This window comes from Panthera onca, chromosome A1 (genome assembly GCF_046562875.1).
Source record: "Panthera onca isolate mPanOnc1 chromosome A1, mPanOnc1 haplotype 2, whole genome shotgun sequence".
Classification (NCBI taxonomy): Eukaryota; Metazoa; Chordata; class Mammalia; order Carnivora; family Felidae; genus Panthera; species Panthera onca.
In genome coordinates, this window is record NC_138339.1 from 81724924 (window position 1) to 81750568 (window position 25645).

At 45.2% G+C, this 25645-nt stretch overlaps 1 protein-coding gene across 1 annotated transcript; it reads left to right on the forward strand.

Moving 5' to 3' along the window:
- Positions 1-14736: 14736 nt before the first annotated feature.
- Positions 14737-22824, forward strand: GLRX (glutaredoxin). The gene is made up of 3 exons (XM_060635340.3): positions 14737-15033; positions 19415-19534; positions 21568-22824. The coding sequence occupies exons 1-2, from the start codon at positions 14827-14829 to the stop codon at positions 19526-19528; spliced, it is 321 nt and encodes a 106-aa protein (XP_060491323.1). The 5' UTR covers positions 14737-14826; the 3' UTR covers positions 19529-19534; positions 21568-22824.
- The last annotated feature ends 2821 nt before the right edge of the window (positions 22825-25645 follow it).

The window sequence follows — 25645 nt, forward strand, 5'->3', positions numbered from 1 at the left end:
CTCTCTCTCTCAAAAATAAACATTTAAAAAAAAAAAAAAAGAGCAGAAGGGCCCCAAAGAGGTGGGGCCAGAGTCAGAAGGAAGGTTAAAAACTTTCATGGATACAATGTGGCTGCTGAAAGGATTTATTATTAAGTCCATGTGAAGAACCCTTTGTTGATTCCCAGAAATAACTAGAAGGTCTTCACAAGGACCACTTCTCCACTGGTAGATTCAGAGAAAAATAAATAAATAAAAACACTAAAACAGATGCTGTATTTTTGTTCACAAAAAATAAGGTATATTTAATGCCATCAAACTGTATGGAGAATCTGTGGGTAAGTGTTCCAGGGAATGTAAAGGCGAGCTCCCTTCCTCTAGATCCTACTACAGGCATGTTAGAGGAAGGTAGTCAAGGTACTTCTGGGATTCTGAGGAAGCAGAAACCTGAACAATCAGCTCTTGAGATCTCTTTAGGATGACGTCAAATCTCCAATTCCTGGGCTTTTGAAAAAGCCCCAAAGTTCCCCAATATTAACAATTCCTGAGTTTAATCTCTCTCAGTCATCTGACTGCAAGCTCCCGACTCCCCTCCGACTGTGGGTGCAAAACCCCAGCTCCCTTTCAGTTCTGGGAAAGAACACACTCATGTGACCAAGAAATAAAATAACCCAAAAACTCCAACTGTAGGAAAATGGTTACACGTGTTAGGGTTCATTCATTAAATGGAATTAAGTAGCCTTTACAAAGCTGAGTTGGAGGGACAGAAGTATAGTCTTCCTGACCCAAGCAAGGGCAGAACAGTGAGCTTACTCACAGTCCTATGCTACTGTTTAAGAAAAAAATACATAGGGGTGCCTGGGTGGCTCCGTCAGTTAAGCGGCCGACTTCGGCTCAGGTCATGATCTCGCAGTCCGTGAGTTCTAGCCCCGTGTCGGGCTCTGTGCTGACAGCTCAGAGCCTGGGGCCTGCTTCAGATTCTGTGTCTCCCTCTCTCTGACCCTCCCCTGTTCATGCTCTGTCTCTCACTGTCTCAAAAATAAATAAACGTTAAAAATTTTTTTTAAAAAAATACATAAACAACTATCTCCAGAAATGTAGTTGCACTTAGAGGCACTTGAGGCTTGGGGTCAGGAGTAGGAAGAAGCATGTCTTTTTAAATGATTTTTGGTAGCAATGAACCAGAGTTAACTTTGAAACATTTCTAACGAGGAAGAAGGGGGAGCAGCTGCCCACACAAAAGCATTAGGGAACAAGTTTCAACTTCACTGAAGATGTCCTGGAAGAGGCAGAGGAGGGCTCCATATCTACACCCCGCAGAAAACTGTAGAGATTTCTGGTCCCAGAGTCCCTCTTTGAACACCTGCTACCAGGAGCTCCTCTGCCAGCCTTTCCCATTCACACTGTTAGCTCTGCGGGCTCTGTTCATGCATCCTCCTTTCTCTGAACATCAAACGTCAATTCTACCCCCTCTTTTAAAGCCACAGATGGAAACTTCCTCCCTCAATGACCTACCAGTAAACCAATAAATCTCTGTGCACGGTGGGAATCATCCCACTACCTTAGGGCATAAGAATTGCCACATCGCTTAGTTTCTCTAATGAAAATGAAATCTGGATGTCCCCCGCCACCCTGCCCCATCCCTCCTTTGGGATCATCAAAGAACTCTAGAGTTCTAAAGTTTCTAGGATCCAGGAACATTGGGCAGGAGCCCTGAGGGTGCCGTGGTAGCCATCCCCATCTCCCTGCACATTGTCCAGGCTCTCGGCTCCATCTGTAGCATCCTCAAATGGGCTCAACACCTCCAGGCCACCTTCCTGCACTTCACATTGGTGTATCACAGCTGAGGATGCTGGATGGTGAGAGGCACACAGGTTCCCAATTCTCAAGACCTTCCACCCTCCCCCTGCCATCAGAGCCAGGCCCCTCCCTTCTTCCCTTCAAAGCCCACTTCCCATCCCCTCCTTTTTCCAGCTCCTAATGTTTCAAAACTAGTACTTCCATCATAAAACCCAATAGAGCATACACTGACCCCTTCCCAATCCAGGACAAGATAATCCAGAACTCAGAACACAAAGGCCTGATTGTCCTGCCTATAAGGGGGAAAAGGAAGTTAACTGCACCACAGAAAATCTCTCCATGGTGGTTATTAATCCAGTATGCTGGATGAATGTACTCAATCTTTGCTCGATAAAAAGAGGGAAATACTTTCGATAAATAAATAGGGATACTTTCACAAGGAGGTAAGGGCACTTCTTAGCTAGGGTAGCTGAGACCCATTTTCCTGAATTTAGTGCCAATTTACTATTGACTTAAGGGAGAAATTTCCACTGTAAAAAAAGGACCTCACAGGGGAGGTAAGCTTCCCAACGTCTGGCAAGAGAGCCTGAACACAAAGAGGATTTCTTGCCTCCTGGAAGGGACATATCTCTGAGTCTTCCTCTGAGGAAGGAAGGTCTTGAGTGGGAGCATAAATCCAAGCAGTTCTGATTCAACTAGTCCGGGGTGGGACCCAGGCAGGTATATTTTTAAAGCTCCTCAGGTGCATCTTATGTGCAGACAGACCCATATAAGCCTAAAGCTGTTAATTTCACCAGTGCCACAGACTGGTTTCCTAATCCCAACCTCTATATCCCCCCAGCATATCCTCAAGTAAACATTCTGTGCATGTTCTCCAAGAATTCATGCTCTACACAGTCTCCAGAGCAACACATTTAGATGCCAATGTCCCCTTTTTAGTGTTAGGGCCCTTTTTCCTCCTGTGTCTCCCTTTCAGTATCAGGTGTTGGAAGTGGAGGTCCCAGTCACCCTCATTAGGACTTTAGAGGAAAACTGAGACCCTTCTGCTTCGGTAGCTAGGTAGGACGTGGCAGAGCAGGGCAGTGATGAAATGGCAGAGCAGAGTTGCAGAAAGCTGTGCACTGGGGATCCAGGGTCCCGACAACTGAGTTGCACACCCTCATCTCCCCAGCTGGCCAGGCCCAGACTTCCCTTCTGTGCTGCACTCCCCACATCCAAAGAGACAGATAAGCGTGCCAGCTCTCTCCCCTTCCTTCACCAGTTCTGCCAGCTGTGAGTTCTACACCAACTCCCCTGCTGTTGACACGATGTGACTATTTACTCGTGAGGCAATGAAGACCTTAGGAAGTGTTTGAAGTCAATCAGGCTTGTGGAGGATGGAGACATCACTCAAGTTGTCCCTCTTTGTCCTGCTATAAATGGACAGGGCTGGTCCCTCCCCTAACCTTCCCTAATGACAATGCTCTGCACCAATATTTCTAACCTACGTGCTCTAACAAGCACATTTCCCCAGACTTTCAGAGGGGATTCAGAAGACTTCCATGTAGCCCTTTCCAGTTCCCAGCTCTCCGTGTGCCTGAGGGGTCCCAGAAATCCAGTTAGAGTGAGGTGATGCTCACCCTGAGCACAAGAAAGGCCTTTAAGGCTGGGTCTCCAAGCCATTTCATCAGTGCTATTGTTTGAGACCCTTGAGACCAGCCACTCATGCAACATCGTAGTTTGAGCCAAGACTCAGATGTTTCCTCTTGCGGGATGATTTTTTCATTTTCACAAAATACCCTCAGTTTCTGAGCATGTGCTATTTCTATCACACACAAACTGGCCTTTGTTGGCACCTGTCCCTACACTACAGGACCACAGGACAGCCTCATGTTCTGGCTCCAGCATTGCAAGCCATGGGGTGACAATCTGCCTTCTCCAAAAATAGTTCGATTTTTTAGTAATTGAGAGTCCAAAAGAGAATCCTTAAAATTCCATATTCTGAAAACTGTACAGAAATTACTCTTCCACAGTCCTGATAAGGCTGCAGTTGGTTTCTCTTCCCTTCCCCACTGCCCTCTAGCTGCTGAGGGATTCTGACTGTTGACCCAGACTTTGTCATTTAGCCTCTTCGCAGCTTTCCGGTGGCCTCATAACTGAGGAAGTGAGGGATTTTGGCCTGGGGCATTCCCTCTCCCTTTTATGACCCTCTGTTGGTCAGTTCCCACCACAGTCGTGATTAATAATTGTGGGATGTGTCTCCTCATGTCTGTATTATCACCTTTCAGTTCTCCAAGTTCCCAAGAGGGTTTCAAGAGTGATCACACACTTTTCATTTTTGGTCTTTGTTCTTCCTTATTTTTCTTACATCAGTAAGACATGAAACAAGTTTTAAATAATACAGACATCTACAGAGCAAGGCTGAGGACCTGTGCCATCCTTCCCATGACCTTCCCCCTCAGAGGCTACTCTACCCGCCATTTGCAATGCATCCTACGACCCTCCTTTCTAGGCATTGACATCATATGTAGTAGATGGATCCATGCACCAATATCGTTTATTTCTTATATTTTATATACAGATATTATTTTGCATCTTGTAATACTTGATTATGTTTTTCACTCAGAAATCTTTCATGTTAGGATACATAGATATATCTCATTCATATATATGTGTATATATCACACACAAACATATAATACTCCCATAGCCTACACTTTTATATTTGTACAGAAGACACTGTCTTATATATATGATTCTGCCATTGGGTTTTCAGACTCCAGAAAACTCAGCACATACGTAGCTCCCTCTTCATTGTTAACAGCTGCACCCTCTTCCAGCCTATGGATGGGTCAAAATTGACTAACCAGAAGCCCAATGAAGAACGTTCTTATTACAAATAGACTTGCTGTCTATCTCCAGTCAAGCCTCATGTTCTGTGGAGGAAGTCTGAACCCTGCAGGCTGTTGTGTGGGGCAGGATGCAGGGCAGAAGGGGATGACAGGAGGGCCCGCAGGCAAGGAAGGGCTAAGAGGCAGCTGTTTCCTCTTGATTCATCTCCTACCGTTCCGGTGATTTTGTTCAGTCGTTACTGTCGGCTCAGATCTTTATTTGCCAGTTTTAGCTCCTTTTAGGTTTACCCCAAGCGCTCTGGACGAGTCCTTCCCAATGACACTCCATACACTTGTGCCCAGCAGTGGCCTCTGCATGGGCGCAGCAGCTGTCCTCCCATTACAGGGGTTCCGGCCTTGTGACTCACTGCCTTTGGGGCTTGTCCCTCAGGGCTCAGGAATGTTTTTCACAACCGGTTACACCTGAACGTAGCTTCTACGGCTACAGAAGGCAGGTGCTGTACATCTGATAATCTGAAAACATTAATTTAAGATTTTGACGTATTGGTGACTAATTGATCTAGGAGGTTTGCTTTCCTCTAGTACTGCCTCCTTGGTCAAACAGACCTTAGGCCTCAGTTCGTTGTAGGGTCATTTTAGCCAAAGAAAGGTGGGTTTCCCAAGAATGACATGAAACTGCTTTTTTGTTGTTGCTGTTGTTGTTTTTAAATTTTGTTTTGTTTCAGCTACTCATATTTAGTCATGCAGTCAAGTACCCACCAGGTGTCCAGGAGCCAGAATTCCCTGTCATTGAGCATAAACTTCTTTTTTATTTAAATATGATTTTTAATCTCTGCTAACCACAACCAGTTTTTCATCTTCATTTTGCCATTACTTCCTCCCATTCTGCTCCTTCATGATCTACTGGCTTCACCTGGCTCCTCACCAGCCTGGAGGCCATGGTTCGCTGTTGCAGCAAAGTGTCAGAGTCGAGAGTCCCCTGTCTCTTGGGCTCTCACTGTGGTCCCCTGAGTTGCCCATTCTTGGCCCCAGAAGCACCCCTCAAGTCGGTCCCTGTCACCCCAGCACTCTCCCTGGAGATGCGCCCCTTCTTCTTGCCAAGGTTAACTCCACTGCCTGCCCTCTGTCCCTGATCCTCAGTTCTGGTCTGTGACCTTGCTCCATCAACCACCCTCTCTTTCACTCATATTTTCCTCCTTCAACTGGTTCCTTCCTCTGCAAAAACAGACAAACAAATGTACTTAATGCTCCCTCATACTAAACACTTTTTCTCAACCCTGCTATTTCCTTAAACTATTGCCCTATTGTCACTTCTCTTTCTGCCAAAGGTCTTGAAAGGTTACTTTGCACTGTCTTTCTTCACTTCCTTACTGCCAAACACTACTTTAAATAAGTAAAAAATTAAACATAAGAACAATACCTTCAGGGGCACCTGGGTGGCTCAGTTGGTTAAGCGTCCGACTTCGGCTCAGGTCATGATCTCACGGTCTGTGAGTTCGAGCCCAGCATCGGTCTCTGTGCTGGCAGCTCAGAGCCTGGAGCCTGCTTTCGATTCTGTGTCTCCCTCTCTCTCTGCCCCTCCCCTGCTCATGCTCTGTCTCTCTGTCAAAAATAAATAAACATTTTAAAAAAATTTTTAAATAAAAAAAAAAAGAACAATACCTTCATACAGTAAAGATTCAATGAAGAAGGTATGGAATGGAAAACAAACAGCCTTTGCCCAGGAGGGAGATGAATAAGCAGAGCATAGAGGATTCTCTGGGCAATGAAACTTCTCTGCATGGTAGATATAAGCGATTATACATCTGTTAAACCACATTCAATGGGTTGAATGTGCAGTACCAAGAGAGAGGCCTAATATGAACTATGGGCTTTAGGTGATCATGATGTGTTTATGTAGGTTCATCAATTGTAAGAAATGTATTCATCACTCTGGTGGGGGATGTTGATAATGGGGAGGTTATGCATGTGGAAGGGCAGGGAGTATATAAGAAATTTCTGTATCTTCTACCCATTTTTTTTCTGTGGAATTAAAACTGCTCTAAAAAATAAAATGTATTTTAAAAAAACATATGCTTGAAACTTATATAATGTTACATGTCAATTATCCCTAAAAAATAAACAAACAAACCTGAGGAGGTGTCATAAATAAAGTAGGGTTCATGGTTACTGTGGAGGCAAAAGGCAGAGAAAACAGGCCTTTTTTCCCTTATGGAGGACATAAGGAAACAGCATGGATTCACATACCCACATATATACACTCCACGTGTATGTGTACACACACACATACTGCCCCATCTCTTCCCCGCTGTATGTGCTGAGGATCTTTAGGCTGAATGCTGACCAAACCCTAGGTTGATCCCATGTGAGCAGCTTAGCAGAAGACTTACCCTGACCTGAAAATGATGCTGGAGTCATCCTGGAGACATATTGATGCTGTCAAGCCCCACTCTGGTATGTGGGGTGGGGTGCCTAGACCTCTGTGTTAGTTCTCCATTTCAGTGCAACAAATTCCCCCAAATTTATCCACCTAAAACAACAAACATTTTTTCTTTTATTTCATATAGTTTTTGAGAATCCAGAAACACTGGGTGGCTCAGAGTCTGTCATGAGATTGCAGTTAAGATGCTGGCTGAGATTTTTTTTTTTTTAATTTTTTTTAACGTTTATTTATTTTTTAGACAGAGAGAGACAGAGCATGAACGGGGGAGGGTCAGAGAGAGAGGGAGACACAGAATCTGAAACAGGCTCCAGGCTCTGAGCCATCAGCACAGAGCCCGACGTGGGGCTCGAACTCACGGACCGCGAGATCATGACCTGAGCTGAAGTCGGACGCTCAACCGACTGAGCCACACAGGCGCCCCGATGCTGGCTGAGATTTAAGTCATCTGAAGGCTTGACTGGGGCTGGAGGATCTACTTTCAAGATGGCCTCCTCAGTGGTTATTGACTAGAGACCTTGGCTTTACTAGAGACTTATGACCTACTCTCAGAAGTCACATACCTCATCTCCACAACATTCTGTTGGTTCATAAATGTCAACCCTATTCAATGCAAGAGGGAGCCACACAGGACACCCATTCCAGGACCCCAGTATCACTGAGGCCAGCTTGATAATGGGGAGGTTATACATGTGGAAGGGCAGGGAGTATATAAGAAATTTCTGTATCTTCTACCCATTTTTTTTCGTGTGGAATTAAAACTGTTCTAAAAAATAAAATCCCTCCCTCAGCTTTACAACTGTACTTCTGTATGGTTCCTAGTGTTCCACCAGTCCTTGCTGATTCTTGGGTGGCATCCTTGCTCTCTCTAGTGTTGAGTTGCCAACTCAACAGTCATCACTTGAGACTTTAAATAGTCTTCACACCTCCCTAAGTCTGCTTTTCTATCCACAAATGGCATATACCTACCATAGGGGGATATTCATTGGTTAAATTGTTTTGATAACCTACCTTGGGAAAGGCATAAATGACAGATATGAAACTGCACTCAATCAAATAAGTAGATAAAACAGTCTGTGGAACAAGAGAGACAGCCATGTTTTCTTTCAGTGTTTGACTAAGCAAGATAGTTCCTACTGGTGACTCACTGCTTCTAAGAAGTTTGCCCTGAGAGTTGGTCATGAATACTGTTTTTTGCCTCCCTGACATGCCTTTTCTCCTTCCTTCTTCCTAGAGAACTCCAGCTTTCCTAGGGAATCTACTCCTCCTCAACATAGCCCATTCCCTCAGGAGAAGCTAAAACCATCTCCACTCCAGGTGTGGACCAGATCTTCTCCAAAAGTAGAGTTATCCCATTCCTTTTCATAATCTTCAAGTCAGGAGTGATCCTGTGAAGAATTTGGACCAGTAGCACAAGGTGAGGTTTACTGTGGGAACACTTCAGAAGTGACCCTCACTAGCTTCCTCGGGACATTTTTGTTCAGAGATGAGGCATCCCACCATCAGGCTGAGGGCGAACCCATCACATGGATAAGGGCAGCAAAATGGAGAATGGATCAGGGAAAAGCAGACCCCTGCTCTTGGTGGTAAAAGGGGATAGTAGACAATAAAATCAGAGTGCCACATGTGGTACAGAATAAGGTTGACTGACTATCCAACAACCTTACAACCAACTGTGCTGTCTCGTCTTGCTGGCCAAGAGAACTCAGCTATCAAGCACACAGCAATGTGCTTAGGCAAGAGAGACCCTGACTTCAGGGTGGGCATTTGAACCAGTCCCAGCCCAGGAGATATAAGGGAAGTCTGCTGGGGGAAAAGCATGAAAGGAGGAATGCCCTGCCTGCGCCACCCTCTGCCTTCCACCTTCAAACACAGCTGTGTAAAGATGGGTGCTTGCCCCTGCTACAGCATGTTCACTTGATTCTCTGAAATATCAATCTATGTGCTTTTTCTCAAAGTACCCTAGAATTCCTTAGAGGAAATCCAAGTCACAGCCTGAGGGGAGTCCTCAACCTTCCATCCCCCTCCAGCCACATCCATCCCAAAGGAAATAGGCATAATGCTCTATGAGATATCCTACCTTGGCACAAAGGGCTGGGAAAGAAAGAAACCTAATATCACTTCCTTATTGGTTCCCCTAATAAAGAGATTCCTTATAAAAAGCTTGGTGTGGTTTGACATGATTTGGTTGAAGAGATCAGAGGAATAGGGCTTATTCCTTCCCATGAAGCCAATAGCCAGAGTAAGATTACCTGTGGTAAAACACCTGCAAAGGTCAAAGAACCAGTTTTGAACTTAAATGATAATAATAAACCTCAGTGGGACAAGGGGACTCTTCAGTCACCAGTATTAATAGGTGATACACTATTAATACTATACAGAGACTGGGCCTGGATCTTAGAAAAAGTGGCAACAAGGGAGACTTTCCAAATATAATATGGTGGAGCCTGTTGGAAAGCAGCCTAGTCTTCTGACCTTGGTTGAACTTCAAGTCCTCCAAGTTGGGGACCATCTCCTTATTCCTCTAGTCATTTGGGATCCAAAAGTATCCGAAGTATCTGCCTTTAAAAGTTGCTGTGAGGATTAGAGATGATGTATGTACAGCCCCTAACGCTGAGCCTGGCACACAGTAGGTACAAAGTAAGTGGTAGCTACCTGTGTTACTGAGTTCAGCACTGAGCAGCCCTGCATAGAGGTGGAAGGTGAAGAAACAATCCAACCAAAGGGACTACAGTTAGAATCGAAGTCAGTGGTCCTTTGTGGTCAAATCTAGAGAGTCCAGAGAGAGAACACCAAACAGGATCAGACTAGACTCTGATAAGGGGCACAGCTTCACACCGGAATTTGGATGTGTCTGAGTTTGGAAAGGGCTGCTGGTAACATGGCTCATTCACCTGAACTGCTACAGTGGCACATCACAAGGGCTGAGAGTGGCCATGATTAACCTGGGAAGTCTTGAGAGGAGCTCAGAACCATGGCAGCCTGCTAAGCTGCCCCTTTTCACCACCTCAAGCCCTGGAGAAGCCAGGACTGATCCCAGGGTGAGCTCTGAGAGACCCTAGAAGATTTGGCTGCTTCAAAGCATTCCTTGGAGCTTTTCTGTAGTCAAACTGCATTCAGGTACCCACTGTGTTACTTGGGAGATATGATATAGTCATTAATTGATCATTTAACTGCAAATCTAGCCATGCTTAAAATACACCTATTATGGCTCTTCACTGCCCATGTGTAAAGTCCTCAATATTTAGCTTGGTAAAGGACACCTATCATCTGCCCATCATCAGCTGCTCTGCAGCTGTCTCTCTCCCTTTCCCCCACCTCACAATCCTTATGCTCTATCCACACACAACTACATTCAATACCAAATGCTATTTATGTCTTTTTTGCTTTTCCTGCTTCCTCTGCTTGCAACGCCCTTTCCTCCCTTGTAGACTCACAAACACCTCATCTCTCAAGATTCAGCCTAGCTCACCTTTGTCAACATTTCCCTAAGCGCACTCAAGGCAGGAATAAACCACTCTCTTTTGGTCAGTCCCATGCCCATACATACTTCTATTACACCACCTAGAATACTTTACTTGTGTCCATTTATTGTGTCTGTATTCCCTACTGGACTATAAACTCCTAGGGACTGGGGCTGTATGAAATGGATGCTTGTGTCTGGCCCAGAGTAGTTGATTTAAAACATTTGTTGGATGGAGGCATGGGTGAATCGATAAGGGCCAGTGTGGATCTGTTAATCTTCTCAGTTAGGGTAATACAAGGATGAAAGCCCTTTCCCTACCCTCAAAGAGCTCACTGCAGATAGTAGAAAAGAGGAACAAAGACAATGAGAGGAAATTAAGTCAGGGCACAGCATGAGAGCCCAGCTGTGGGGGTTACCAGCTCAGGCTGAGGTAAAGAGGTGGGTGCTCATGGATACTTCCTAAAGAAGATAACACACCATCTGGATCCTGTTGGACCAGGGGAGTCAGCCATATAGGGGAGGAGGAGCACTTTAGGCAGAGAGATTAGCAGGTCCAAAGCAATGTGGGTGTGTGCAGCAGAAGTGTGGAAATGGCTCAGTTTCCACAGAGCTGGAATAAAGGAGCAATGTGGGGGAAAGGCAGGGATACAGCCAAAGAGGCAGGGAGGACCAATCACACGGGGCCATAACCCCACTAGGGAATCTGGAGTCTTTCCTAAAGAAAAATGTAAAGCTTCTAAGAAAAAGAGAGAACATGGTAGGATTTGCAAGTACAAAGAGCACCCCAGGATCTGTGTGGGGCCAGGCCTTGAGTCCAAGATGGAAATTCTAATAAGATATAGCTGAGAACTGATGAGGGCTGGTCCAAGACAGGGCAGTCAGGATGTAAAGGGTGCTCAGACCAGAGGGGTACAGAGGAGGCAAAACTTGTTAGCATTTGGACACTCGGCATAAACAAAAGCAGGAGGTTGGGGGGATGTAGCAGCACAAATGCCCACAGTTTTCTGCCCTGGTCGACACGGCAGATGATGGTACTCATGGGAGCATGCACAGGTATGGAAAAGAGGAGGGTGGCTCCAATTTTGTTCACACTGAGGCCGACATGCCTTAGGAGCCCCCGGATGGGTCTTCTCAGTAGGCAATGAGCTATCCATTTCTGAGGTTTAGGAGAGGAGTCTGGACAAGAAAAATAAACACAGTACTCATCAGCAAACAAGTAACAGCTGGAGCCACATGGACAGATGAAATCTTTCAAGGAGGAGGTGTACCTAGTGAGAAGAGGATCAAGCCCCAGGATACATCACATGGGTGGGCAAAATTCTTGAGAAAGAGTCTGAGAGAGAATACCCAGGGATACAGGAAGAATTAAAAAAAAAAAAAAAAAAAAGAGCAAGCTGCAAATGACCTTTTGAAGCGGAGAGCTTCAAGACAGGGCAGTTACTTATGTGGTCAAGTTCTACAAAGCGGGCAAGTCATGAAAAAGCCTGAAAAATGTTCATTTGTGGCCAAATTTTCCCAGCCCTCATCAGCCTGTGGGTACACATGAAGCCACACTAACAGAACTAGCCACTGTTTCACACACATCACTAGCTTGTTGCCAACCATCTGCATTAGCAGGACTTCTACTCCCTGAATAAAAGTCCTCACTTCCCATTATTTCTGGGAGTGCCTGGGAGTGTGGCGCCCAAGCCCAAGAAACGTGCCCACGTGCTCTTCCATACACACCGCCTCTTGATGTCCACAGCACTTGAGGACAGGGCCTCCCCACAGCCCCGACCCCCACCGCCGAGATGGCCCCGAGGTCCACAGGTTCCATCTCTTCACGTGCCAAAGCTACACACCTTCATGATACCAATCCACAGAGTATTCTATGCTCTTCTTCCCTGAGCTGAAGCCACAGCATTTTCTGAGGAATTAAGAGGACACCCACTCTTTGCCATCTGTTTGTGTTCCATGTCTCACATAGTTCCTCGTGAAAATACCTTCTCCAGCTAGGGGGGCCATCTGTCCTAAGGCTTCAGACACCAGCTGCTGGGACTGAGCTGTGGAGCCGATGACAGAGTCCTCCCCCACCCCACGTACCCCAGTCTCTGCCCTAGGTACCCAACCCCCAGGGGACCCTGTGTACACAGATCTTTGGAAAGATCACTCCACCAATTAACAAAAATTCCACACCCACATTTTTGAGTTAGTTGGTCAGGACACCTGGCCACACAGTGACTTAGCAAAGGAGTTTGAGCAGAATGTTTGATAAGAGTTTGATAAGGAGGTCAGATTGCAAGGACATGAGGAAGGAGTGGGAGGTGGGGAAACTAAAGACAGAAAACATAACAGCAAGTTTCGTACAACTTGGCTATTGAGAAAGGGCAGACGCAAGAGAGTAGGGTCAAAGGAGATGAAAGGTGGTGGTGGTGGTTTTTAACAAGGAGGGACTTGAACAGAATCACACACTGGTGAAAAAGAGCCAGAAGCGAGGGCCAGGCGAATCCCAGACACTGAGAAGACACAGGCACTGAGGGAATAGCCAGGTACAAGGCCTGCTGATGAACCTTGGGCCCAGGGAACAGAAGGTGGCTGCCCTGAGGTTCCTGAAGAGACCCAGGGCCTGAGGGAGGAGGGAGGCCACAGGAGTGGGAGCTAAAGGAAGGGGAAAAACAGAGGTAACCAATTTTGGGTTCTGCCCCGTGCTTATGCAGGAGGCAAGTGAAGGGCTGGGCTGGGCAGTTCCAAGCCCAGAGCAGGACAAGTTCCCTCAGGCCTCTGGAGCCTAAGCACATTCTTTTTGTTGACAGAGATCTCACTTATCAGCTCCCTGTCTGTGACTCAAAATCTGGCAAAATCTTCATTTTGCCATTTAACCTTAGTAATAGTTAGAACTGCTTCTAGGAGCCCATCTTCTTCCCTCTGTCAGTCACACGATGTTGGGGATCCCACGAACAAAACAATCAGTGGAGGTGTCCAGCACAGGCCCCAGTCCCACCTCTTGGAAAAGCATTTCAGTGTAAAACTTCCTAGGGGCACTGGGTGGCTCAGTCAATTGAGCATCTGACTTCTTCTTCGGCACGATCTCCCAGTTTGTGAGTTCGAGCCCCACATTGGGCTCACTGAAGTCAGCCTGTCAGCATAGAGCCTGCTTCCCATCCTCTGTCCCTCTCTTCCTGCCTCTCCCCAACTTGTGCTCTTCCAAAAGTGAATAAGTATTTTAAAAATAAATAAAATAATAAATAAATAACTTACTTCCCGGGGAAAAGGATGATTCACCTTCAAAGGTGGCTTTTCCTTGATTTATGTATTTAACTTACTGCACACAGAGGGGTCAGAACTGAACCTAGAACAGAAGACTCCACTCCCCCCCACTAGGGACTGTGGGGTGTGCAAAGAACATCACAACTTCCTGTCTTACAGCCCTTGCTTCATATCTTCGTATCTTCATATGCTTCAGGTGAAGGTGGTAGGAAGGGTCACAAACAGAGGGTTAAACAGAGAAATACACCCTCATTAAGCCTGCAGTTGAAATCAGGGTGGATGTTGGAATTTGCTTTCATGGAAAACTAATGTTCAAGGGTCACAAAAGCAAATGCTTCTGGCTGTCAAGGAGCTACCTATTGGTAGTAAACCAGAGTTTACTATCTGCCCTGTGGGGATGGAATGCAGTTACACAGCCCCAGCAGCTGCCACAGGTCAGAGACCAGACTTTTCAGAGAAAGGTTGCAAGTCCAGACTCTTTTGTGAAATCTCTGGATTTCTATGTGTTGGGAACTAATAACCATCAACCAGACCAAGCAAAATGCCCAGGGGAGCAACCTCAAGATGGATGCAATTCACAATTTCAGTTTCACTTCCTCTAAAGTGATTTCACTGTGTTCTGTTTCATGAAAGATTCTGTCTCTGTGTGAGTTTTTGCCCTCTCTGGGAGGGAAAACAAAGATTTGACTCTAAGGAGTCACTGCTGGCTCGGCCCCCTCCCTGGGGCTGGTCTGCATACTTTATATGCTTCTCCGAAGGGTAATTTGACTGTGCTCTCTGCCAAAGGGCAGGTGCTCCTGAAAGAGCTGAGGTCACACTGCCACCCTGCGCACAGCCACTGATTAAACAGAAGTATGCATTCTTCTCTGCATCTCTAGCTGATGAATCATACGAGACTGACATGACATTGGATCTGTCCCTTTAAAAATCCAGCACGCTGCTGGGCAAACTCCTCCTCCAGGGAGGTTCCTTTAAATAAGCGCCAGCTGGCCAGGCCACCGGTTTACACTCGGAGCATTACCTGCCATTGAGGATTCCTCCCCTGGAGGCGGCTGCCTGTCAGCATGGCTGAAGAGTTTGTGAACTGCAAAATCCAGCCGGGGAAGGTGGTTGTGTTCATCAAGCCCTCCTGCCCCTACTGCAAGAGGACCCAAGAGCTCCTCAGCCAATTGCCCTTCAAACAAGGGGTTTTGGAATTTGTCGATATCACAGCCACCAGTGACACTAGCAAGATTCAAGATTATTTGCAACAGCTCACTGGAGCCAGAACAGTGAGTTCTCAAAGGCTGGGCGAAAGCTCTCAGATTCCTTTATCTTGTGGGGGCTGTGCACAGGATATGCCTGCCTGTGCCTTTCTCTAGGACACCGCTAGGGCTCCGTCACTCAGTCGTCACTCAAGGCGCGGGAGGGCTTTGCGGGGTGGGGAAGGGCGCCAGAGAGAAGACACTGCTCCAGGGACCAGGCAGCTGGACTGCAGCCAAAGGTCCTCGCAGACCCTATGCTGTGCGTCTGGGAGCACGGGTCCAGCAGCTGTCTGTTGAGCCATCCCGAATCTTTGTTTCAAGCACTGCCGGGGAAATGACAGTTTTCAGCTTGCAGGGCTGGGGCTAGAAGGTGGGGTGGAGGGGCCGAGTGTGATCCGTACGGTTCTTTTATGAACATGGGAATCGTGAGCGCTCTTTGTTCTGTGTTCACTTGGCCAAGTGGGATTTGCTGTCCTTCAATCTTTTCTTTAAGCTCTTTATTACCCAATTAGCTCATTCTTCCATATCTTCTCTAACTCCTCCCACTGGAAAAATCTAAAGGCTCATTATTTGTCCCTTCTTCTGAACTACAGAAGTTTCCAGGCTTGTCCTGGTAGGAAGTTCAGGGGCCAGAGTTTCAGGCTGGCTCTCACAATGGCTTGCTGTGTGACCCTGGGCAAGACCCCACCTCCATGATCCTCAAGGACCTCCCTGGCTGCAAGATCAGTCTAGCGCAAGGCACCTCCAAGTCCCCTTTGCTCTTAGACCGTGAGCCCCACTAAGAACTGCTGTTCTCTACCTCAAAAGGTTTCCTCTTCCTCAGCACCCATGACTTCTGGTGGGATGGACAGCCAACCAGGTAGCTTCTACCAGTTGTGGTACTGGGTGTGGTAACTGCCTGTCCACCAGCTCACGCCAGCCCTTCTCGGGATGCACGTTCTCAGACACAGCATTTGCAGAAGCATGTACCCTAGTTCTGTTCTAGTTTGACTCAGGATTTTCTCTGGGTTGAGTATAAAGCGTTAGAGGCTGTTTCTCCTTTCCTCTCCTGTCAGAAATCATTATTTTGGTACAGAGGGAGGCTAAACCTGTTAGCCTATTGCTTTCAGGGTGCCAGTTGTGAGCTGAGAACTCTTGTCTCTACAGTGGGAGGGCTCATTGGTCAGAGACTCTTGCTGCTAGGCTGGACCGCCAGCTGTGCAGGCTGCCTGGAGTCCGAAGAGAAAGCGGTGCCCAGGACCCCGCAGTGATGGGTGGATCCCTCTCAGCCAGTGGTGCCCAAATGTTGCTGCACATGAGAATCACATGAGGAGCTTTTTACAAAATCTAGATACCCGAGTCATTCCTCATACATGTTAAATCACATGTCAGAAGAAGCAGCCAGCAATAGTTTTAAATCCCCAGATGAAAGGGTACAAACTCTCGGTCTTAAGACAGGTAAGTTCTGAGGATCTCGTGGACAGCATGCTGACTGCAGTTAAGAATACTGTACTGTGCTCTTGCAATCTGCTATGGGAGGAGATCTAAAGTGTTTCCACCACACGGATGCAAAAGTTAACTATGTGAGGTGATGGATGTGTTCATCAACTTGATTGTGGTAATCATTGCACAGTGTATATGTATATCAAAACATAATATTGGAGACCTTAAATATGTACACACTTATTTTTCAATCACACCTCAATAAGGTCGGGGGGGGGGGGGAAATGTTTGTGATCCTCAGGTAATTCCAAAGTCCAGCAAATCTTGGGAGCTACTTCTCAGCCTGGCATCCTCTATTCTTTAGCAGGAGAAACCTCTTCATTCAACACATTTTTTTTTTTTTTTCATTTCTTCATAGAGCAACACTTTTTCATGTGGTCTTAAGTCTATTTTTGAAGTTTTAAAAATACTTCTCACAGGTTCTTGAGTCCTGAATGCATTCCTCCAAGGTAAAGAACAGATCCTTTTAAGGTGTATGCTTCCTGTTCCCTAAGAGTGAAGGGTTTATATGCGAAGAGGCTGGAGACCTGAAAATAGTTGCTATCTTACTTACCCTGTAATGACCTGTGGTGACTGCCCACAGTAAAAGCCGAGCAGGACTTGACTTGATGACAGAAACCTAGGTCTTCAATCAGGCCCTGTACCTGAGCAATTGTTTTGGTCTTACTCTGGCCAAAGCTCCTAGATCGGCATCTTGGCTTATTCTTTCTCTAATGCCCTTCTTTTCTTTAAGTAGATCCAAGTTCCTGAAGTTGATCATTTTCCTTCTCTCTGAAGAACTTCTTTGAACATTTCTTGCAAGGCAGATCTATTGGCAACGCATTTCCTCAATTTTTGCTTGTGTGACCAAGTATCTCTCCGTCACTTTTGAAGGAGAGTTTTGTTGGGTACAGCAATTTTGAAAGCACCGACTACATACTAGACACTCTACTGGACATTCGAAAACTGTTGTGAACAGAACAAACAAAAACTCTTGCCTTTGTGGAACTGACATTCTAGTATACGTGAGAAGTAAAACAGTATGGCAGAGGGTGGTCAGTGGTAAGTGCTATGGGGAAAAACTAGGTAAGAAAGGGAGATAGTAGGCAGCAAGGGACAGCTTTCAATGGAGTCATCAGGGCCTCAATGATGTTAGTAGATCTCAAAAGGAGGTGAGAGAGCAAGGCATGCAGAAATTCAGCAGTAGAGTATTCCAAGCAGTGGGAACAGCACATGCAGAGGTCCTGTGGTGGTTGCATGCCTGGCAAGCAGGTCTGTGTGTCTGGAGCAGTATTGAGCTAGTAGGAAAGTAGGAGGAGATGAGGTTGGAGAGGTAATGGGCAACAGGCTGGGAAGGCCTTTTCAAGCTATCATAAGGACTGTGGTTTTTAAAGTGCAGTGAGATTCCACTGAAGAGTTGTGAGCAGAAGAATAACCTAATGTTCGTTTTGAAAGGGTCACTGGTGGCTGGGGGGAGGGGGGGGAAGTGACCGTAGGAAGGCCAGCATGAAGGCTGAAGCTGGGAGGCATCTGGAGGCTAGAGCAGTTCTTCAGATGAGAAATAATGGTGGCTTGTCCCAGGGACTTAGCCAAGGAGGTGGTGATGAGTTTCGGCAGTTGCCGAGCTGGCTCTGAGCAGCCTGGAGCACAGAGGAGGAGCCGAGCTGGGGCTGGATCCCCTAGAAAGGTGTGCCAGGAGAGTACAGGCCCCAGTAACAGCAAGCTTGCTTTCATGGTGGCGTTCACTTTCTGCTTCTTGACAGTAAGAGACTCTCAGGTTCCTGGAAGAGGCGGCTGGGGCCAGGAGGGGTGTGCACAGAGCACGTGTTTCTCCTTCCTCAACTGAATCAACAGATTGTGGTTCTGTCACCACTGCCCCCCACGCTGTCACATGCAGCCTGCAGTCAGCTCTGCATGTGGGTTCCAGTCAGTCACTGCTGTGCCTCAGCTGGTTTTGCTCTTGCCTAGAGGGTGGGTGTAAGGGCAGAGGGGCCTCTCAGCTCTCGGGCAAACCCCCGTCTTTGCCAGATGGTGTGCAAAAACTCCACCCTGGAGACAGCCCGATCATATCTCAGAACCTGTCTCAGGTGGCTGGGGGCTGTTGCTGAGCTTTGGGTTTTCAAAACCTCACTTACTGGGGAGGAATAAACTGCTCAGTGTCTACCGGTCATTTGCAAATATGATCCCTGAAGCAGAGGAGTCCACATTACCTGGGAACTTGTCAGAAATGCAAATTCTTGCGCCCTACCCTAGACCTTCTGTATGAGAAATTTGGGCAGGTGGGAGAAAGGTAGTAGAAACCTATGTTTTAACCAACCCTTCGGCAGTTATGATGCCTTCGATGACTCATATGTGTCACAGGGATACCAAAACAGGTGAGCTACAGCATTTAAACATCTTATGATAGGCCAGGAATGAAGGGAGAGTCAGATATCACCACCCCTTTACCAGCTGAGGACAGAGCACACAACAGAGAGAAATGACTAATATACTGTGAATCTGAACATCAGGGACAGAGATCTAATGCAAATACTTGTCTGGCTGTATTTAGAAAAAACTCCTTCCTGGTTGTCCTGGCTCAGTCTGCATAAGGGCTCAGGTGTGGCCCCATCTGCAGAGAAACCAGCATTCAATCAGGGTGGTCTCCCTGCAGCCAGCCGAAATTCTTTTCCTGAAATGTGTTTATGTGGAGTGAAATTTTTAGGTCATGGGGACAAGCTAGACAAACCTGTGCACAGCATTCTCCAGCTGACAGACTTGTTGGCTTGAAAATAATTGTTTAGTGAATAATTTCATGCTTCTAACCAGAAAGAATATACATGAGGAAGTTGTAAAGTGATTTTAAAAGCTTTGGGTCATGGGAAATGTTAGAGGAAGGATAAGATGCCATTCTTTCTAACCTAATGATGAAGGGCCTTACCTATCTTGGCTCGTTTGCTTTCTTTAGGTACCTCGGGTCTTTATCGGTAAAGACTGTATAGGCGGATGCACTGACCTAATGGATATGCATCAGAGTGGGGAGCTGCTGAAGCGGCTAAAACAGATTGGAGCTCTACAGTAATTACAGGTGAGTGAAGGGCAGCACGCCCGGCCAGGAACAGTGAGAGATGGTGTAATTCTACTGCTGTGTGTTTTTTTTTTAAGTTTATTTATTTATTTTGAGAGAGAGAGAACACCTGTACATAAGTGGGGAAGGGGCGAAGAGAAGGAAAGACAGAATCCCAAGGAGGCTCTGCACCCTCAGCGCAGATCCCACCATGCAGCTCAAAGGGACTCAGACCCACAAACCTGGAGATCATGAGCAGAGCCAAGATCTAGACTCCAATGCTTAACTGACTGAGCTACCCAGGTGCCCCTGCTATGTTTTATTATAATCCAGAAAGACACTTTGGCTAGAGAAAGAGTGATGTGGGGTGATCTCAACAACTGTGATGTCGGGGCACCTGGGTGGCTCGTCGGTTGAGTATCTGACTTCGGCTCAGGTCATGATCTCACAGTTCCTGGGTTCAAGTCCTATGTTGGGCTCTGTGCTGATAGCTCAGAGCCTGGAGACTGCTTCAGATTCTGTGTCTCCCTTTCTCTCTCTGCCCCTTCCCTGCTTACACTGTCTGTCTCTCACTCAGAAATAAATAAGCATTAAAAAAAAAAAGAACTGTGATGTCATTTATGAGCTTCCCATTTTACAAAGAGATTGTGTCAGTGGGAGGAAATGCTTTCACTCACTCTTCATTTAACAAATACTTATTGAGCACTTACTACATGCCAGACACTGTACTAGGCCCTGGGAATATGGTGACAAAAAAAAGATAACATGGAACTTACATTCTAGAGAGGTAGACCAACCAAAAACAAGTAAATAATTCCTGAAACAAATTAATAGAATAATGTGATAGAATGAGGCAGGGGGTAGGGAGCCAATTTAGCTAATAAGCTAAGGGAAGGCCTTTCTCAGCTGGTGGAGCTGAGACCTGGTTGACCAGAAGGGGACAGCCATGTAAAGATAAAGCCAAAAAGGTTTTCAGGCAGAGGGAAGAGCAAGTGCAAAGGCCCCTGGGTGACAAGTATGGAATATTCAAGGAGCAGAAAGCAAGAACAGATTGAGTGAAGTGCATGAGAATGAGTAGCAGCAAGAAATGTGGGTGGGGGCAGGGTGCACAGGCCATGGTAAGTAATTTGATTATTTTACATGCAATGTGAAAGCAATGTTGTTTTGCATTGCGTATGTTCGCACTGAAAATCAATTCAATTTAATTGGCTTCCCAAACATTGAAACAAAGCTTTCTACAGCTGTCACCCAAAGGAAATCATTGGCTGAATGGAAAGCCAGAGGGTGATGACCTCCTGAAAAAGGAACCCGGGTACTTGTGGGGTCTGAGAAGCTCCTCTTTCCCCCAGCTCTTGTTACTGTGAGCTAGCTGTTAGGTAGGCCACACAGAGAGACTTGGTGGTTTTGATCAGTCAAAGGAGACTTTGACTAATGTATAGTTCTTAGACCAAATATTCTTCGAGAGGTGTTTATTAAAAACTTACATTTGAGCAATGCACATATGTAATTTGTGGTGGTTACTCAAAATAGAAACAGAAGTTTTATAAAAAAGTCTGAAAAAGTGTAATTGAATACCTTGAAATAAAGTGGCCAATATCAGAAAGCTCCTAATCACAATTCTGCATCACCACAGCCAATGAACACTATGTCTGTTTGTGTTAGCCTTCTGGCCTCACCCCGTGTACCAAAGCACTTAAAAGCCAATTAACTGTGGTGCCAAATGTTTCCTATTCCGGAACACTTTTTAGCAATGTAGGCTTAGATTAAAAATAGAAGAAAACTAATGACTTACCTGGAGAGATATGAAAGACCACTGCCCCCACTACGTCTGTGTTGGGGTGGGGATTTGAGTCCCTTTTATTCACAAGGTCTCTTTATTTGCATTGTCCTTCAGCATTATATGATCTCAGCATTTTGGTGCCAACTGTATCTCAAGGCTATCTGTAACAGATGTGCTTAAATAGCAAGAGTAATTGTTTTGGTAATGAAAGAAAAATGAAGGGAATTTACCTTTCCAAGAAAATCCACTTCTTTGTATTTTGTTTTCCCGGCAGGGCAGACGCCAGGATGATACCCCCTTGAGAGCTGGATGGCATTTCAAAGGAGGACCACACTTCCTGGCAGATGGATCTGGGGCTAACGGCCACAGCAACTGTTTACTTAAAATTCTGAAATGTGTTCACCCAAAAAAAAGGGGGGTGGTGGATTTTTTGGCAAAAACAGCTTTTCCTTCTTTTGACTCAGTATTAAAAGTGGACCAACTTGCCCCAAACCACAGGTTAGAGAAGGTTGATAGACATTTTGGGTTTCTTCTCCATTGGCACTTTGGGTTCCAAAAGACCATGACAAGTTATGGCTTAGGATTGACTCAGTGACCCAAAAGACGTTCTTTCTCTTGGGCACATGTCTCTTATGTTCTCCATATGCTAGGACCCCTCTACTTCTAAGCCAGTGTTTCTCAACCAAGATTACTCCAATCCTCTTTAGGATTAATCTATAATTGGTTTCCTGCTATTGCCTGAAAGTTACTTGGTTGAGTTTAGCTTGATAGAATTTGCATTACAAAAACAATAGGTATTTTGAATGTGCTTTTTCAAGTTATATGTGTCTCCCAGTCATTATCCCCAACTCACCCCATCCTATCTTGGGAATCACTGCTCTGAATCCGTGTTCTAACCTTGACAACTCACAGATCTCATAGGACATGTTCAACAATTCTGTTGAACCAGTACAGAGACTCTGTACTGGGTCTTGAGGACCCAACTTGGGAAACACCACATGAAACGTTAAGCACTGTTGGTCTTCACTTGGTGCCACAGGGATCAGAGGTATCAGTGTAGCTGCTGCAATCACGGGGTTCCTCTGTTATGGAAGATGGTCATCCAGGCAATCCGGAAGAAGAGTGTATTGTTTAGATTATGAACAGAAGTCAAATGCAACATTTAAAATGTTACCACAGGAAATTTACAAACCCTTTCCCCAAGAGTATGTCTGTGAAAGGGGCCAAATTTGAGAAACATGGTCCTAAATGATTGTCTCTCCCTCCTTTGTCCTTCACTCTGTGAAAACTTAAGAGTTCTTCATTGTGAAGTTTGATCTAGAACTGCAATATTAAGTTAATTTCCTTCTGTGGTCTCTAGTGGGAATGGTTAATTTCTTTTTGAATATCCAGAGATGACAGTGATTTTTGCCTAATTCTTTTCTATGTTCCCAGTATCTTAAGGAATGGTATTGTGAAATACACCAAATTAAAACTTTATTCATGTTTGTTCTCAATCATTATAAATAAAGGCACATGCTATTATCCTTCACTAAGTACAAATGGTTGACATGATTTTTAGATTTCATATTGAAATGACAAATAGTTTGAATATGTCAACACTAACCTATTGAATAATGTTTAGAATTCAAAAACAGTCTTTTTCATTTCACATTCTATTTTTCCATGTCTTACCTAATACCCTTCAACCAGACTGCTGTCCATGATTGTGCAAGTTACACGCTGCACAACACTGTGCCCTCCAGAGGTTGTGCGGTATTCAACCTGCAGTCTGTGATCCACTCCAGACCATTTGCTAACACTTTCTTTCACACTTAATCCTAAGATGCCCTTTCTTCCCCTTTGATTTACTTTCAAACTTTTCCTTCAAGGCCTGATTAACAGACCATCTCCCCTGTATATACCCTCTCTTCTCACTGCTTTTGACTATAAAAAACTATTGCTCTCTCTTCTGTATCCCAAAGCACTCTGCATATAGGTACTTCAAAATTCTCACTGGGTTGAATTGAAGTTAATCCTCTGTACTGGTCTTGCCACATTCAGAAATACTCAAAGGGAAGTCTCAACTTAAACATCTTTGTCCAGACTCTAGCACAGAAGATCTATTTTATCAAAGCAATACATGCATGAGGTTTAAAATCTCAAACAATACTGAAACACTTAGGTGGCTCAGTCGGTTAAGCATCCGACTCTCAATTTCAACTCAGGTCATGATCTCACGGTTCAGGGGATCAAGCCCCACATTGGGCTCTGCACTGACAGTGAGGAGCCGGGTTGGGATTCTCTGTCTCTCTCTCTCTCTCTCTCAAAATAAATAAACTTAAAACAATGTCAATACCTAAAGTACTCCTGACTCCACCCATCACAAAAACCCCTGTCTGACCACATATTTATCTGTTTCATTTAAGCCTATCTAGAAATACTGCAAGATATATTAGACATATATGAGTGTATAGAATGCATAGCTCTATTTAAATTACAGCCATGTATCTGCCTCCTAGGTAAAGAAATAAAGCACCTATATAACAGAGTACTTCTAAGGTACTGATAAAGCACCAGAGAGGCCCATGTGCCCCTTCCTAACATATCCCCTTCCTCTCTCCACAGAGGTAATCACTAGCTCACTCTTGTTGTAATCATTCTGATATTTCCCTATGGTTTTACTCCTTAAATATCCCTAAGCAACACATTTTAGTTTTGAAAAGCAGTAACAAACACCAACCCAGCTGAGTAAGGCAAGGACAACATTATCATAATTAGGTGAATGGCCCCAGGAGAAGATAAGCTGAATAGAGGCTCTGGGTCCTAGACTGGCTTCAGCTTCCCTAGGAGTTTACCAAAGGGGCAGCCCCTGAATACTGGGCACCCCATCGTTGGGAAAGCTAGTGTGTGAACAAATACTGGGCATCCTCTAGAAATAGAGTCAATGGAAGGGGGCTGCTCTGCCTTCTCTCCTTCCATGGCCCAACTCCATTTGTCAGGAGCAGGTCAAAGCACACCACTTCCATGCGAGTGCAGCATGCCTGTGCCCCCTCCTAGCCAAGTGTGTGGTCTGAAGAAATGTCATCAGCACAAGGCAAGCTAAGTACAGTTAAGGATCTGCTTCAGGCTCATTTGGGTACTCTGTGCTCAAGTTAGGGAAAAAAAAAAAAAAAAAAGGATACAAACTGGAGAACCACCAAATGGATAATTACACTGCTCTGGTCTGGGCTGGTTGCCCTCTATGTCTGGGCACACCTCTCTTCCCTGTGAAGGAAGGATCTCCTTTGCTGTCATTCTGGGTACTCTGTTTCTCTCCTGGGATGGATCTCCTATTTCCCACTCTCTGTACATATTTGTTACAGCTAAACTGCTTTAACAACGATGTAGTATTATGATAGATAGAAGCTTGTTTCTCTCTCTCATGACACTCAAGAGACAGGCAGGTGGCTTTACTCCACAAAGTCACAATCAGCCAAGGGTTGAATGCACCATTTCTGCTCACATCCCATTGGCCAGAATTGATCTATGGTCCCTGTTAGCTGCAAGGGAGGCCAAACAATGGTGTCCCCAATGGGAACCACTTGCTCTGCTATAATTCAGAGGTGTCTACACCAAAAGAAAGAAGGGGAGAATGGTTATAAAAAGCAAGTTATCAGATTGTGACTTTCTCTTTTTTCAGTCTTTTTTATTTGGGAAGGCCGTATATCCTCCATGGTTTTTAAGAAAGAGAATGGGAAGTTGAAAAACCTTGCTTGGCTAAAAATGCTTTTATCCTACGCTTACATTTGATTGATAGTTCATCTGGCTATAGCTGCTAGTTGGAAATCATTTTTCTCCAAAAGTTTGAAGACACTGATCATTGTCTATTGTTTTCAGTGCTGCTGTTAAGAAGTCTGAGTCATTTTGATTCCTAAACCTTTATAGATGACCTGCTTGGTTTTCTTACTTGTTTTGTACTGTGGAAGCTTATACAATCTTCTCTTTAAGACCTGTGCTCTGAAATATTACGGTGATATGCTTTGGTAAGGGTCTATTTATCTTCATTCATTTTGGGGGCTCCTTGAAGGTTTCAAGGGTCCATCCGCAGTTTTATTGGATTATTTCATAGATACTTTCCTCCCCTCCATTTTCTCTGTATACTCTTTCTGGAACTCGTAGCAGTCAAACATTGGCTTTCCTGGACTTGTCCTTTAATTTTTGTTATATTTTCTCTTATTCTTTCCCTGAGGGATTTACTCATCTTCATCTTACTTTTCTATTGAGTTTTTAATTTCTAATATTATGTTTTTAATTGCCAACAGCTCTTCAGTATTGTCTGAATGTTTCTTTTTTGTAGAAATGTTTTTGTTTCATGAATGCGATATCTTATC